The 13,622-nt window shown below is 42.8% G+C and overlaps 1 protein-coding gene and 4 non-coding genes across 5 annotated transcripts; 3 read left to right on the top strand and 2 right to left on the bottom strand.

The window, feature by feature from the left end:
• Positions 1 to 401: 401 nt before the first annotated feature.
• Positions 402 to 474, top strand: trnat-cgu (transfer RNA threonine (anticodon CGU)). Its single transcript has one exon. It is a non-coding gene; the product is annotated as a tRNA-Thr (tRNA).
• A 2,945-nt stretch (positions 475 to 3,419) lies between these two features.
• Positions 3,420 to 3,501, top strand: trnas-uga (transfer RNA serine (anticodon UGA)). Its single transcript has one exon. It is a non-coding gene; the product is annotated as a tRNA-Ser (tRNA).
• Positions 3,502 to 5,294: 1,793 nt separating this feature from the next.
• trnat-agu (transfer RNA threonine (anticodon AGU)) lies at positions 5,295 to 5,368 on the bottom strand. Its single transcript has one exon. It is a non-coding gene; the product is annotated as a tRNA-Thr (tRNA).
• A 211-nt stretch (positions 5,369 to 5,579) lies between these two features.
• trnap-ugg (transfer RNA proline (anticodon UGG)) lies at positions 5,580 to 5,651 on the top strand. Its single transcript has one exon. It is a non-coding gene; the product is annotated as a tRNA-Pro (tRNA).
• A 4,517-nt stretch (positions 5,652 to 10,168) lies between these two features.
• On the bottom strand, positions 10,169 to 12,864 carry LOC133451785 (C-C chemokine receptor type 3-like). Its single transcript, XM_061730929.1, has one exon. The coding sequence runs from the start codon at positions 12,854 to 12,856 to the stop codon at positions 11,771 to 11,773; it is 1,086 nt and encodes a 361-aa protein (XP_061586913.1). The 5' UTR covers positions 12,857 to 12,864; the 3' UTR covers positions 10,169 to 11,770.
• Positions 12,865 to 13,622: the final 758 nt, after the last annotated feature.

The following is a 13,622-nucleotide window of genomic DNA, read 5'->3' on the forward strand; positions in this document are numbered from 1 at the left end:
TAATAATAATGGGCATAAACTAATCATAATAAGCTTTATTATTAAAAAAAATCCTTAGTAAAGTAAGGAAATTTCACTAACAAAAAAGTAAAAACAAATGGATTTTTACTGAATTATGATTTTTCTTATGTTTATGAATGTCTTTCTCCAGCCGGGTCTGCTCTACCTGGAAACAGGTAAAGCCCCGGTAGGTTTGTGATTGGCCGGCACACACATGCTCTCATTACCCGTTTTACCTAATAAGCAGGAATGATTTAAATGTCTTTTTACCGTAAGTGTTGCAGTATAGGGGCATTTGAGGAGTGGTTCATGTGAGAGGAGGGAAACGTGGGAGGGCCAATGGCCCCCTGCCCCCCCCACTTCCGGCGACATTGCTCTACATACCTGTTGGTTCAATTGAGGGCCCTGTGGTTTAGTGGTCAAAGCGCCTGTCTCGTAAACAGGAGATCCTGGGTTCAACTCCCAGCAGAGCCTTTAATCTAAGGATGTAACTTATGTTAAGTCTAAAACCAAAGTATTTGTAGAGGATTCTTCCACAAGTTTGGATCAAGTCTTCACCTTCTCCTCTCACAGGGTGATTGATTTCTCTGTGACTTACCACCATCCCAATGTGTTCAACTGCTGCTTTCCAGCCTCCATCACTTCCCAGTCTGTCTTCTCTTCATATGGAACCAATAAATATTTCTTGAGTGGTTATTAAATATTTAAATAATTTTTAGTGCATATGAAAATAGTAGTCAACAACAACTCTTTCAATTGTTCACTTACCAATGATTCACAAACTTGAGCTGGAACAGGAAATATTGATATGGACCTGGAATTATTCAAGTGTGTAGGATCACCGCCCTTGAAGAAAGGAGGAACTAAACATGATTTTTAACATCGCGGCTCTGACGGTAAGATAAGGACTTTCATAAGTTTATAAAGTGAGGTAAGTTTATTTGTATACTTCTTTATATAACAATATTAAAAAAAAACTGAGGATAAAAATATGTTTCAGTGATAAAGTATAAACATCCTGCTTTAAAAAAGGCTCTAAATCGTCTTGCTCTGCTGATTCACACACATCTGACAGGTGGTAGGTCCTAGAACATCCTAACAAGGTCCTAGAACATCCTAACAAGGTCCTAACATCCTAACAAGGTCCTAACACATCCTAACAAGGTCCTAACATCCTAACAAGGTCCTAACATCCTAACAAGGTCCTAACATCGTAACAAGGTCCTAACATCCTAACAAGGTCCTAACATCCTAACAAGGTCCTAACATCCTAACAAGGTCCTAACATCCTAACAAGGTCCTAACATCCTAACAAGGTCCTAACATCCTAACAAGGTCCTAGAACATCCTAACAAGGTCCTAACATCCTAACAAGGTCCTAACATCCTAACAAGGTCCTAGAACATCCTAACAAGGTCCTAACATCCTAACAAGGTCCTAGAACATCCTAACAAGGTCCTAACATCCTAACAAGGTCCTAACATCCTAACAAGGTCCTAGAACATCCTAACAAGGTCCTAACATCCTAACAAGGTCCTAACATCCTAACAAGGTCCTAACACATCCTAACAAGGTCCTAACATCCTAACAAGGTCCTAGAACATCCTAACAAGGTCCTAACATCCTAACAAGGTCCTAACATCCTAACAAGGTCCTAACATCCTAACAAGGTCCTAACACATCCTGACAAGGTCCTAACATCCTAACAAGGTCCTAACATCCTAACAAGGTCCTAACATCCTAACAAGGTCCTAACATCCTGACAAGGTCCTAACATCCTAACAAGGTCCTAGAACATCCTGACAAGGTCCTAGAACATCCTGACAAGGTCCTAACATTCTAACAAGGTCCTAACATCCTAACAAGGTCCTAACACATCCTAACAAGGTCCTAACATCCTAACAAGGTCCTAACATCCTAACAAGGTCCTAACATCCTAACAAGATCCTAACACATCCTAACAAGGTCCTAACATCCTGACAAGGTCCTAACATCCTAACAAGGTCCTAACATCCTAACAAGGTCCTAACACATCCTAACAAGGTCCTAACATCCTAACAAGATCCTAACATCCTAACAAGATCCTAACACATCCTAACAAGGTCCTAACATCCTAACAAGGTCCTAACATCCTAACAAGGTCCTAACAAGGTCCTAACATCCTAACAAGGTCCTAACATCCTAACAAGGTCCTAACATCCTAACAAGGTCCTAACAAGGTCCTAACATCCTAACAAGGTCCTAGAACATCCTGACAAGGTCCTAACATCCTAACAAGGTCCTAGAACATCCTGACAAGGTCCTAACACATCCTAACAAGATCCTAACACATCCTAACAAGATCCTAACATCCTAACAAGATCCTAACACATCCTAACAAGGTCCTAACATCCTAACAAGGTCCTAACACATCCTAACAAGGTCCTAACATCCTAACAAGGTCCTAACACATCCTAACAAGATCCTAACATCCTAACAAGATCCTAACACATCCTAACAAGGTCCTAACATCCTAACAAGGTCCTAACATCCTAACAAGGTCCTAACATCCTAACAAGGTCCTAACATCCTAACAAGGTCCTAACACATCCTAACAAGGTCCTAACATCCTAACAAGGTCCTAACATCCTAACAAGGTCCTAACACATCCTAACAAGGTCCTAACATCCTAACAAGGTCCTAGAACATCATAACAAGGTCCTAACATCCTAACAAGGTCCTAACATCCTAACAAGGTCCTAACAAGTCCTAACAAGGTCCTAACACATCCTAACAAGATCCTAACACATCCTAACAAGGTCCTAACACATCCTAACAAGGTCCTAACATCCTAACAAGGTCCTAACACATCCTAACAAGGTCCTAACATCCTAACAAGTTCCTAACATCCTAACAAGGTCCTAACATCCTAACAAGGTCCTAACACATCCTAACAAGGTCCTAACATCCTAACAAGGTCCTAACACATCCTAACAAGGTCCTAACACATCCTAACAAGGTCCTAACATCCTAACAAGGTCCTAACATCCTAACAAGGTCCTAACATCCTAACAAGGTCCTAACACATCCTAACAAGGTCCTAACATCCTAACAAGGTCCTAACATCCTAACAAGGTCCTAACACATCCTAACAAGGTCCTAACATCCTAACAAGGTCCTAACACATCCTAACAAGGTCCTAACATCCTAACAAGGTCCTAACATCCTAACAAGGTCCTAACACATCCTAATCAGTTCTGAACACATTCCTAACAAGATCACAGAGTTTCAAGCAAGGTCCGAACACAGGTCCTAACAACTCTGAACAAGCACGCAGGTCACGTGCTGTTGGAGGGGGCCTGGCTATCGCTTGAAAGTGTTGGCCATTTTCAAACTTGAGTAAACGTCATGAATAAGCCGAATGCTCAAGCATGTGACAGGTTGTTGTGGCCGAGTGGTTAAGGCGATGGACTTGAAATCCATTGGGGATTCCCCGCGCAGGTTCAAATCCTGCCAACAACGGGAAATGTTTCAGATTGCAGAACACTGACTACCTCGTGGTTTTTAACCACACCCCAAACTTCCTTTCAAGACTAATCAGTTGGATTCCTTTGTGTCTTGTATTGGTAATACATTGTTTTTTGCCTTGTATGCTTTAACACTAATGCACAAATCCTGTTTTCAAGTGAACATTCCGATGGCGAGACCATGTTCCTTTGACATAGGCTGTTTCCGAATTTGCATACTGTACTACTAGTGTACACTGATTTGGCCAAAATGTAGTAAGTAGTATTTAAGTAGTATGCTGTATGTGAACAGAAGGAAATCTGCAGTGTGCGAAAAATACCCGGATGTTTTACTGATTTGGAAAAAAAAATCTTTTTTTTCTCAAAGCTTTATTGAGAAAACACAAGTGCAGTACAAACAGCGGTGACCACCGTGGAGAGGGAGGAGGAATACAAATGTAAGTAACATTATTATATAACTTTTTCATTCAATTTAGTGTAAGGACAACGATTAAAAATTGTGACAAAGCTACGTTGCCCATTTGTAATGAATGTAGAACTTGGCATATTTGTCCTAATAACGTTAATACAAAGCGATAACGTAACATTTTTAATAGTATGTTAGGTTTTTGTTAGTTATCTTAGCGTGCTTGCTGCGTAAATAATGTGAACTAAGTGTTATGACAACGTATATATATCGGTAGTTCGTTGTCTTTTCATTAAATAACTACTTTTCATTGCTGTGTTTTGACAGAGAATTTGTCCGGGAGCTGAAATAAATAGATGCAGAGAGAGGGTTTGGACAAGGAGGAGAAGATGGAGAAGATAAATAAAATAAAATGAACTTCAATAGACTGATATGTTCATTTCAATAGATTTATTAAAATCCATTTCCATCCCTTATGTCATTTCATCAATGAATTTGGTTTTACTGCTATTTCAACATTTAAAATAAGATAATCCTTTATTAGTCCCACATCGGGGAAATTTGCAAAATATGGCCCGACTGGAATCGAACCCGCATTCGCTGTACGTAAGTCGCCTACTCAACCCGTCGAGCTATACGGAGGCGATCACGTCTGTCGCCCCGGCCGTGAGCTGCTGCTGTTACCATGGTAACAGCTGCTCCTGCCCGGGGCCGGCGGCTCTTCTGATCCCCGAAACATCGGATCAAATTTCTTAACAGGCGTTATTTGGATAAAGTGAGCCCAGGGTGGGGATCTTAACGGTTACTTTTATGCCTGAAAAGATGTTAAAACGTAATAAAGTGGCATATTAACAGCGCTACAGCTGAAATTAGAACAGCTTCTAGTCTGCTTTTAAATCTCATCTTTCTCTGACGTTTTGGTGCGAGATGCATTCTGGGATACACTGTAGCACACTGCTGTGTGAACGGTCTGCTGGAGCAGCGTACTGAATCCTTCATTCAGTAGGCAGTATTCAGTGCATACTTTGCAGTATGTAGCATGTAGTGCGGTAGTGCCCGAATTCGGAAACGGCCACAGAGTCTAGCACGGTTGCCAGGGTGATATTTTGTCTAGTTGTTGCCAGCCTGGCCATTATAAGATAGCGTGTGCTTAAACATTGCAAGGGCATTTACTGGCTGACTGTTCGTCTGATCAGATCGGCATTGTGTGACCCTCCATTCATGAATGCTTTTCTCTTTTCATTAAAACTCCAAAAAGACAGCTGAGTGTGTCCTGACATTCATTTTTGAACACCTTTATTGAACGAACAACAATTTTTGCCACCACAGTCTCCTCCAGTCTCCTCCAATCTTTCTCTCATCCAAAAATGAGTTGAGTTTAGAGGCTCTGCTGGGATTTGAACCCAGGATCTCCTGTTTACTAGACAGGCACTTTGACCAACTAAGCCACAGGGCCTCCTTAACCTCCCACTTACCTCGTCTCCATGGTGATTTCTTTTACCGAAACATTCGGGGCATCGATACTAACGTAAAAAAAAGAACACACCATGTTCCACACATGTCAGGATGTAGTGAAAAAAACGCTTTTATACACCAATTGGCTGGGAATCAAACTCGTTGAGTTGCAGTTTCATAAAACTATTTTCATTCAATCCAAGCCAGCTCATGGCTCGTTGGTCTAGTAGTATGATTCTCGCTTTGGGTGCGAGAGGCCCCGGGTTCAATTCCCGGACGAGCCCCAGAGATTTATGCAATTTGTGGTTTTTCTCCTCCAAGTAGCAAAGTTTCAAGACCGTAGTACAGTGCTTTACCTGAAGACCAACATTGGCATGATGTGTGAATGCTGAAAACCTACATCTTGCTTCTCTTTCATGCCAAGAGATCAGCCGGTAAGGCGTAGTCCGTAAAACCTCTCCCCTTTCTTTAATTGGGCTCCTTTTTTGATTTATTGCCCCAACCAATGTGCCTTTTTTAAATAATAAAATATTGTGTGTACTATTGAACTCCGTCCCCTTTCTCCCTCCCTGAGTTTGGAACATGAGGCCCCAGGTCTACCACGCCAGACTAGACCCCAGATACAACAGAGACCAGGTTTACCTCAACAAACATGGGTCTTGACGTGGTAATCCGTGGTAATCCCAAGCGACAGCAGCATTGAGACTATTCAGGTCGTCCAATCAGACGCAGTTCTCTCACTCTGCCAACAGATGTCACTCCTCTGAGCATATCAAATGCAAAAGCAGTGTGCCATTCTTGATTTTCTCCAAGTGTTTCAATGCTCCATAAGGGTTCAGTTTCACTGTTACGGCTCCCAGCCGTTAGTGCCTGTGTTAGGTGTGTAGTGTATTAATATTTAGTTTCTGTATTTTTTTTGGGCGAGTGAGCACTCCTGTTTTAATCCATCTTGTTCTTCTCAATGATCAGTTCAGTTCAGTTTGACAGGTCCCGCCTCCTGCCGCAGCCATTGGTCCTCCGCAGCTGTGGCAGATCAGACTGACGAGCTGACACCAAGCTGCTGATCCTCAAAAGCAGCACACCTCAGTCAGCAATTCGAGGGCTGCTACTGTTCAGTGCGGCAATCCTCCTCGCTGTGTTCTGTGCTCGTTGTGATCTTTGATCTTTGATCTTTGATCTGTGATCTGTGATCTGTGATCTGTGATCTGTGATCTGTGTTAGTCTGCTGTCTGCTTGTGAGTAGTTCTTGTTTAAGTTAGCTGTATTAGCTGTGTGGTTTTGTAACTGGCTGTGCCTGTACTTTATTTTATACCGAAGCAGTAAGGGTAAACCGCCATTTCATTTGATCCCCTTTTTCTCCTGTTTTTGTTAAGTTAGGAAGTTAGGCTCAGATATTGTAATTTTGTTTGATCTTTTGTTTCCTCCCAGGGCTTAGGTAGTCTGGTTGAGAAGAGAGTTTATTTTGTTTGTTGTTTTGGCCTAGGTTTATCCCGAAGAGAAGCTTCATTTTCATTTTTGTCATTTTGTTTCTTTTGTGCTTAGCACTGATTTGGATGTTGAACCTAGCACTGTGCAACAATAAATACAGCGTTTTTGTTGTGAACCAACTCTCGCTGCCTCATTCTTATGTTGCGCCTCTGTTCCCCTAGCCTGGGACGTAACATTCACCATCACTAAAGACCGGTTGATTGACAAATAATGAAATATCAATTGTCAATATTTCGTGCTACTTTTAGGTTCCTCCTCAACCTCTCCCAAACCATGACAAAATCAAACATTATTGCCAAATAGGTTCTCGATACCACTGTTACCATCTTACACAGCCAAATGTGTCCTGTTCAGAGATGATACACGTCTGTTGTGGAATTTCATAAATTGCACAAAGTAAAGTACAGGGGCCTCATTTATAAAAGGATTCATACTAAAAGTGCACGTGCGCTCAAAAGCCGAAAATGGCGTGCGCACAAAAAAAATCCTGATTTATAAAACCGTGTGCACGCACACTTGCACGCAATGTTCGCTTTATAACTTTACTTGGCTTTACTTTATTTATTTCTCAGGACAATGCACATTGATGAACATATATACATATGTAAATGTGCCAGATTGTAGCACAAGGCTAGTTTCCATCTGTATTCCAATATAGGCAGGTAAGGTGTTAAAAGCAGAAAAATTAAAAATGCAATAAGAAAATGAAAACAGAAACAAAGACAAGTACAATTAGTAAAATGAGAATGATAAAAAAAAGTTAGTAGGTAGGAGGAGGCCCAAACACACATTAGGTGTGTGTACACATTTTTTGACCTCTGAGCCACATTTTTATCTGGTTTGTAAAAGTTGTTAAAGAGGGGCATTCCCTTATGTGTACAGGTATAGAGTTCCATAACGCACTACCCTTTATGGATAGTGCGTTATGGCTAAAAGCAGTTTTTCTGAACGGAACTTCTACGTCTCTGTTGGACACTGCTCGAGTGACTGTCGGTATTTAAAAAATTCCTGGAGGCGAGGTGGTGCCAGGCCATGTAGGGTTTTATACATTAGACAACTGTATGAGAATTTGCAGAAGTTGTCAAAGCTTAATAGATTGTATTTGTCCAAGATGTTGCAATGATGGTATGAGAGAGTTTTTTTATCCAGGATTTTGAGTGCTTTTTTATATAAAACCTCCACTGGCTTGAGTGTGTAGGCCTCACCATGGTCCAGGTTGTGATGCAGTAGCTTAAATGTGAGAAAATCATAGCATGTAAAAATGTTAGGGCAGCAGTGTTTGACATGGCACATCTAATGTGCTTCAAATTATAAAGATTGAACTTTATTTTTTTAGTGATAATTTTTATATGTTTTTTAAAAGAGACATTTTCTAGAACAACACCTAAGTATTTAAAGTCTGTTATCACTTCTAACTTTTCAGTGCCTAAGCTGACCCCGGGTAGAGAACGTATAGGGGAGGGTTGCTTAGGAAAGTATAAGCATACGTTTTTTTAGCGTTTAAAACAAGACATGATCTGTGGAGCCACGTTTGTATGTGTGTAAGAGCTGTAGAGAGCACACAAGCTGCTTCCTCAGGGTCATCTGCGTAGAGTTGGACGTCCACATGTGGGCAGTGTTCAGGCAAGTCATTAATGTAAAGTGTAAAATGGGCCCCAGTATGGACCCCTGGGGGACCCCTACTGGACAGCTCATAAAGCTGGACCTAGAGCCGTCCACAGCAGTACATTGTTGTCCGTGTGACAAGTATGACCGGAACCACATCATGGATTGAACAGAAAAATTAAAATCAATGAGTTTTGATAGCAGTACATTATGCCATAAGTCACGTGAATTCGCCTCATATCCCGCCCTCTACACGCCCACTTTTTATGGGTAATGCAAACTACTTGGTGACTGTATTTGCATATGAATGAGCCTGCTGAGCATGCGCAGCTGCTTCCTGCAGTCTGTTTCTGCTGCGCGTCAGGATGAATGAGACGTGTCGAGCCACCGTGCCACTAAATTTCACGGAGACTGAGAGGGAGATGTTGTGGATGAGGTGGAGGCAGGAAAACCACATCATTTGGTGGTCACAGTAATGGCATCACTAACAAAAAAAAAGCGAGTGAGTTGCCTGCCAGAATGTGATTTCTGCCCGCGGGAGCGCGCACAGCAGCCCGTTGAGCAAGAGCGCTGAAACGTCAGATTTTCAGATTATGAAGCTCAAGAATGAGATCAAGTCATATTTAGGTAGAAACAACCTTTCATTAACTGTATTTGGCCTTCAATCAATTTTTGGCAAGTAAAAAGACCCATTTTAAGGGGAGAAATCAGATTCTGGCAGACAATCACTTTTTGGCACGACACCGGCCCGGCGTGTCCTGCACCGCGGACACGCCGGGCCGGTAGGATGATTTGACAGATGAAAATACCCCGTCAGATCACGCTTCCACATAGACATCAACATTTATCTATGTGGAAGCGTGATCTGACGGGGTATTTTCATCTGTCAAATCATCCTACCTGCCAATATCTATGTGGAAGTGTGATTTGACGTTTTTTTTTCTTGCGCCGAAGCGTCATACACATGTATCTATGTGGAAGCACATTCTGACTTCCTGCTGTTAAATCGTCTATTTGCATGAAAAAGCCTTTAAAAAAAAGAAACTGAGATAAAAGAAACAGGGATGGTACGGTAATATTTTCGCATAACGCATAATTTAGCCACTATAACAAAGAATAATATATAAATAATAATAATGTCATAATCCGTGTATATATCACGACCACGGATCCCATTGACTTTGCATGGTACAATATCCATGGTGCTCACACGTAATTATACCACTTTCCGCATTGGTACCACGGAAAATAGTGGTGAGAGGTCGTGGGCATTTCACGGATTTTTGTGAGATCAGGTTGACTCGAGATTACCAAAGTTTATTTTAACTGATGCGCAATCTGGAGAGTCAAAATGCAGCAGGCTGGACAGTCGAGCCTGAGGCAACATGTTGTTTGACACCTGTTATACGGGAATGTGTCGGACCTGAAAGACCATTGGAAGCATTGGAAGTTCTCTTAGAGAAAGGCATACATTAGAAAAGAGATGCAGCATTTTCATCTGCATCTACATCTTCCATACCCCCCTCTTCTAATTCCTTTCTCGCAGCTGGAGTTTTGTTGGTATTTTGCATTTATACAGTGCCGCACCCGTCCCCCCCCCGTCCCCCCCCCGACTCTCCCGCTCCCCACAACTGTGTATGATAAAGTACACCATGTTTGAATTTTTTCCACGACAACGTCTTATTATTATTATTTCTTTTATTTGGGTCATTGTTCAAGCGCTACATTCATTTTATTTTCACCATATTTTGGTGATACATTAAAATGACAAAAAGGCTGACAAACATATGTTACAGAGTATCCGGACACAAGAAATTGAACACCGGATGTCCAGATGTTCGGGTGTGGGGCTTCTGCCCTAAATGGTTCCCTGTTATCCGTCCCACATTTGTAGGTTGTTAGGAAACAACATTCAGACGCTCAGAGCCATAAAATATCTTATGTACAGCATATGCAATAGTAGAATCTGGAAACTGTTTGGGCTTAAACTTCACTGTCAGTGAAAGAAAACAAAACCCGTAAGTGATCTGCGACTACTCCAAACGTTTAGAAACAAAACTCCTTACAATTAGGGTCAAATCCACAAAGAATAAAGTGCGCCTGCAAATGGCGCCGCATTTGCACCCGCAATTTGCCCCGCTTTAAGGTCCTATTCACAAAAGATTTTGCTCTAATGATATGCCGGCCCAAACACGCCCATAAAGTTTTGCAGTAACTTCATTAACACCGGATCGGGATCAGATCAGGATCTGATGGTAAGTCATGTTCTGTGTTTTGCTAAACACACCTACAGGTCAGCTGTTAAACACACACATTCTAGATTTATATGTTTATATGGTGGGATTGTTTGTAATAAAGCAGCCCCTACTGTATGGATGAATCCTGAGCTCCGTCCAGTTATTTTTATTTTTAAATCCGAGATAAGTCCACAACCCCACTTGATCTGAGTGTCTACAGTCATGTCTGACTGTAGATTTCACCCTTAATATCATTCAGTATCACACAGGCTTGAATGATATTGAAGAGAGAGAGAAACAGAGACAGAGGGGGAGTGAAGCCTGAATTATGGTTCTGCGTTAAATCGACGCAGAGCCTACGCCGTAATCTCTACGTTGGTGTAACGCGGAACCATAAATCAGCCTTGAGGAGTGAGTTTGCACGCAGTTAATACACGTTTCGAAAAGACGGTATTTGCTCAACTATTTTTTCGTGTGGCAAATAGCGCTGGCCTTTGTGAATTAGACGCTTTTTGCAATGAGGCTTACTTGCATAGAAAGGGGGCAATTTTGCACCGAATGTATGAATATTACCTAATTTACATGCATGCAAATGGCACATGCGCACCATGACACTATTTGCTTGGCAGCGCAGTTTGTGGTGCAATTCCCCCTTTGCGGGTGCTTTGTGAATTAGACGCTCTCTTTTTGTCTCATTTGCACCGGTTTAGCGGCCGCAAAAGCCGCGCAATCCTTTTGTGGATTTGGCCCTTACTGCGACATTTGTAAGCATGAACATTTACATGGGCAGGATACGTCTTACAGGATATGCAGATGACTCCACTCTTCTTTTGATTTTCATTTTGTCCATATCAGGAAAGCACGTATGAGAATCCAGCAGAAAGACAACATTAGGTACACATATCAGTTAACTGACACATTTCAGGTGTTTTTAAAGAGGAATTATGGGTACATTTAATTATATCTGCACTGTGTGGAGTACCACAAGGCTTCATCTTGGGCCAACTATAATTTGCTTTGCTTAAGGTCGTACTAGGTTCCACCACAAGGCTGGATCGTCAGACATGGTGTGTTCAGTACTCGTGAACAGAATACGGGGTCTTCTGGGATGTGGACCTGGTGGTCTGGCTGTCCCAACTGAGATGTCTCCTCAGATAGGGAATCTTCTTGGCCATCAGTCTTTTGAAGTGACTCTGGAACTTGTTTCCTACAAATGTGTAAAACACAGGACTGATGCAGCAGTACAAGTAGGCGATGTTCCGGGTCACGTACAGGGCGTAGCCTAAACTGTCATCACATCGGTCTTCTTCTGGGCTGGATTGGGAGATCTTGATACCTTGAAGGAGGGCAACGATATTGAAGGGCGTCCAGCAGACAAAGAAGGTGAAGATGATGACAAATATGAGCTTAACGGCGCGACACCTCTCCTTCAGGCGGGTGGTTTGGATACGTACAGTGATGCAGATGTAGCAGTACATCACCATGATGAGAGGAAAGAGGAAGAAGAGCAGGAACTGTTGATAGGAACTGACCAGGCGCCAGTTGTCCATGGTGCTCTTCGAGTACCCCGTCTCCTCGCACATGAGTCCGGTTAAAGGGTTCTTAGAAACATTCTGAAGAACCAGCTCCTTCACACTTGCGAGAATGCTGATGCACCAAACCACGACCGACGCGATGATGGCGTACACTCGCTTCCTGTTCTTGGCAGCCGCCACAGCGTGCACCACGGCCAGGTATCGGTCAAAGGTCATGAGTGTGAGGAAGAGGATGGAGCTGTAGAACCCGATGAAGTAGGCGCTACTGACCATCTTACAGAGAGCAGCACCGAAGATCCACTCGGACAGATGATACCAGGCCCAGAAAGGCAGACTGGAGGCAAACAGGATGTTGGAAAGGACCAGATTTAAGAGGAAGATGTTTGTCACCGTGTTGAGCTTCTCGTACTTGTGGATGATGAAGAGGACAAGCCCGTTACCGAGGTAACTCAAGGCGAAGTTGACGTAGTAGAAGACTGGGATGAATCTTGCTCCAAACTCGTTGACATTGTTCTTCGCACAGACCTGGACGGTTTCACTGACCACGTAGTTTGGGTCGGTCATGTTCATGGTTTCGTTGAACAGTTTCAGGAAGAGATCGTACTGGTCTTCGTCGTCGTCCATGGTGGCGCTTGTCCTGTGGCAAAACAAACACGAGAAAATATCCATGTTAGATGACACATAACCGGACATTTGTAGAAGGAGACACAATATTTCTAAAATGAGAAGTCCTCCAGGTCTTAGTGTCTTGAAGACACGGTTGTTGTTGTGGAGTGCTCAGAGGCCTGGAAGATACCTGCTCTTTATAGCGCATCATTACTGCGATGCCCATCCCTGCATTCGTTTGGCATATTGTTCGTGCATGTTTCCTGAAAAATATGATGTGTACGCCACGACGCAACAAGTCATTGAGCATTGCAGGAAAGAGACAAAGAATTATTGAGGTTAGTACAAAAACAACTGAAGGTCCAGATCAGAGACAAGCAGGAGGTGTTCAGGAGAACACCTCCTGTGGATGTGCAGGATGTGTTTAGGAGCTGGAATTAAAAAGCAGGGTAGCTTTGGGGACAAAAGTAGCCCTCCTCCTCTCAGTCCTGCAGGCAACACAGCGCAGGCGCCTCCTGGAGGGGAGCCACTGGAATGCGAGATGGAGTATGTGGGAGGGGTCCTTCATGATTTTATCTGCCTGACTGAGGGCCTGCTGGTTGAAAACCACAGACAGAGTTCTGACCGGCAGGCCGATGATTTTTGAGCACAGTGATGCTCTGCAGTCTGTTCCTGTTCTGGATGCTGAGGGAGTGGAACCAGCAGGTCATTGAGAAGGTCATGATGCTTTCCAGGAAGGCGTAGTAGAAAGTCATCATGATGTGAGTGCTGACTCTAAAGGAGT

This window comes from Cololabis saira, chromosome 10 (genome assembly GCF_033807715.1).
Source record: "Cololabis saira isolate AMF1-May2022 chromosome 10, fColSai1.1, whole genome shotgun sequence".
Taxonomy (NCBI): Eukaryota; Metazoa; Chordata; class Actinopteri; order Beloniformes; family Belonidae; genus Cololabis; species Cololabis saira.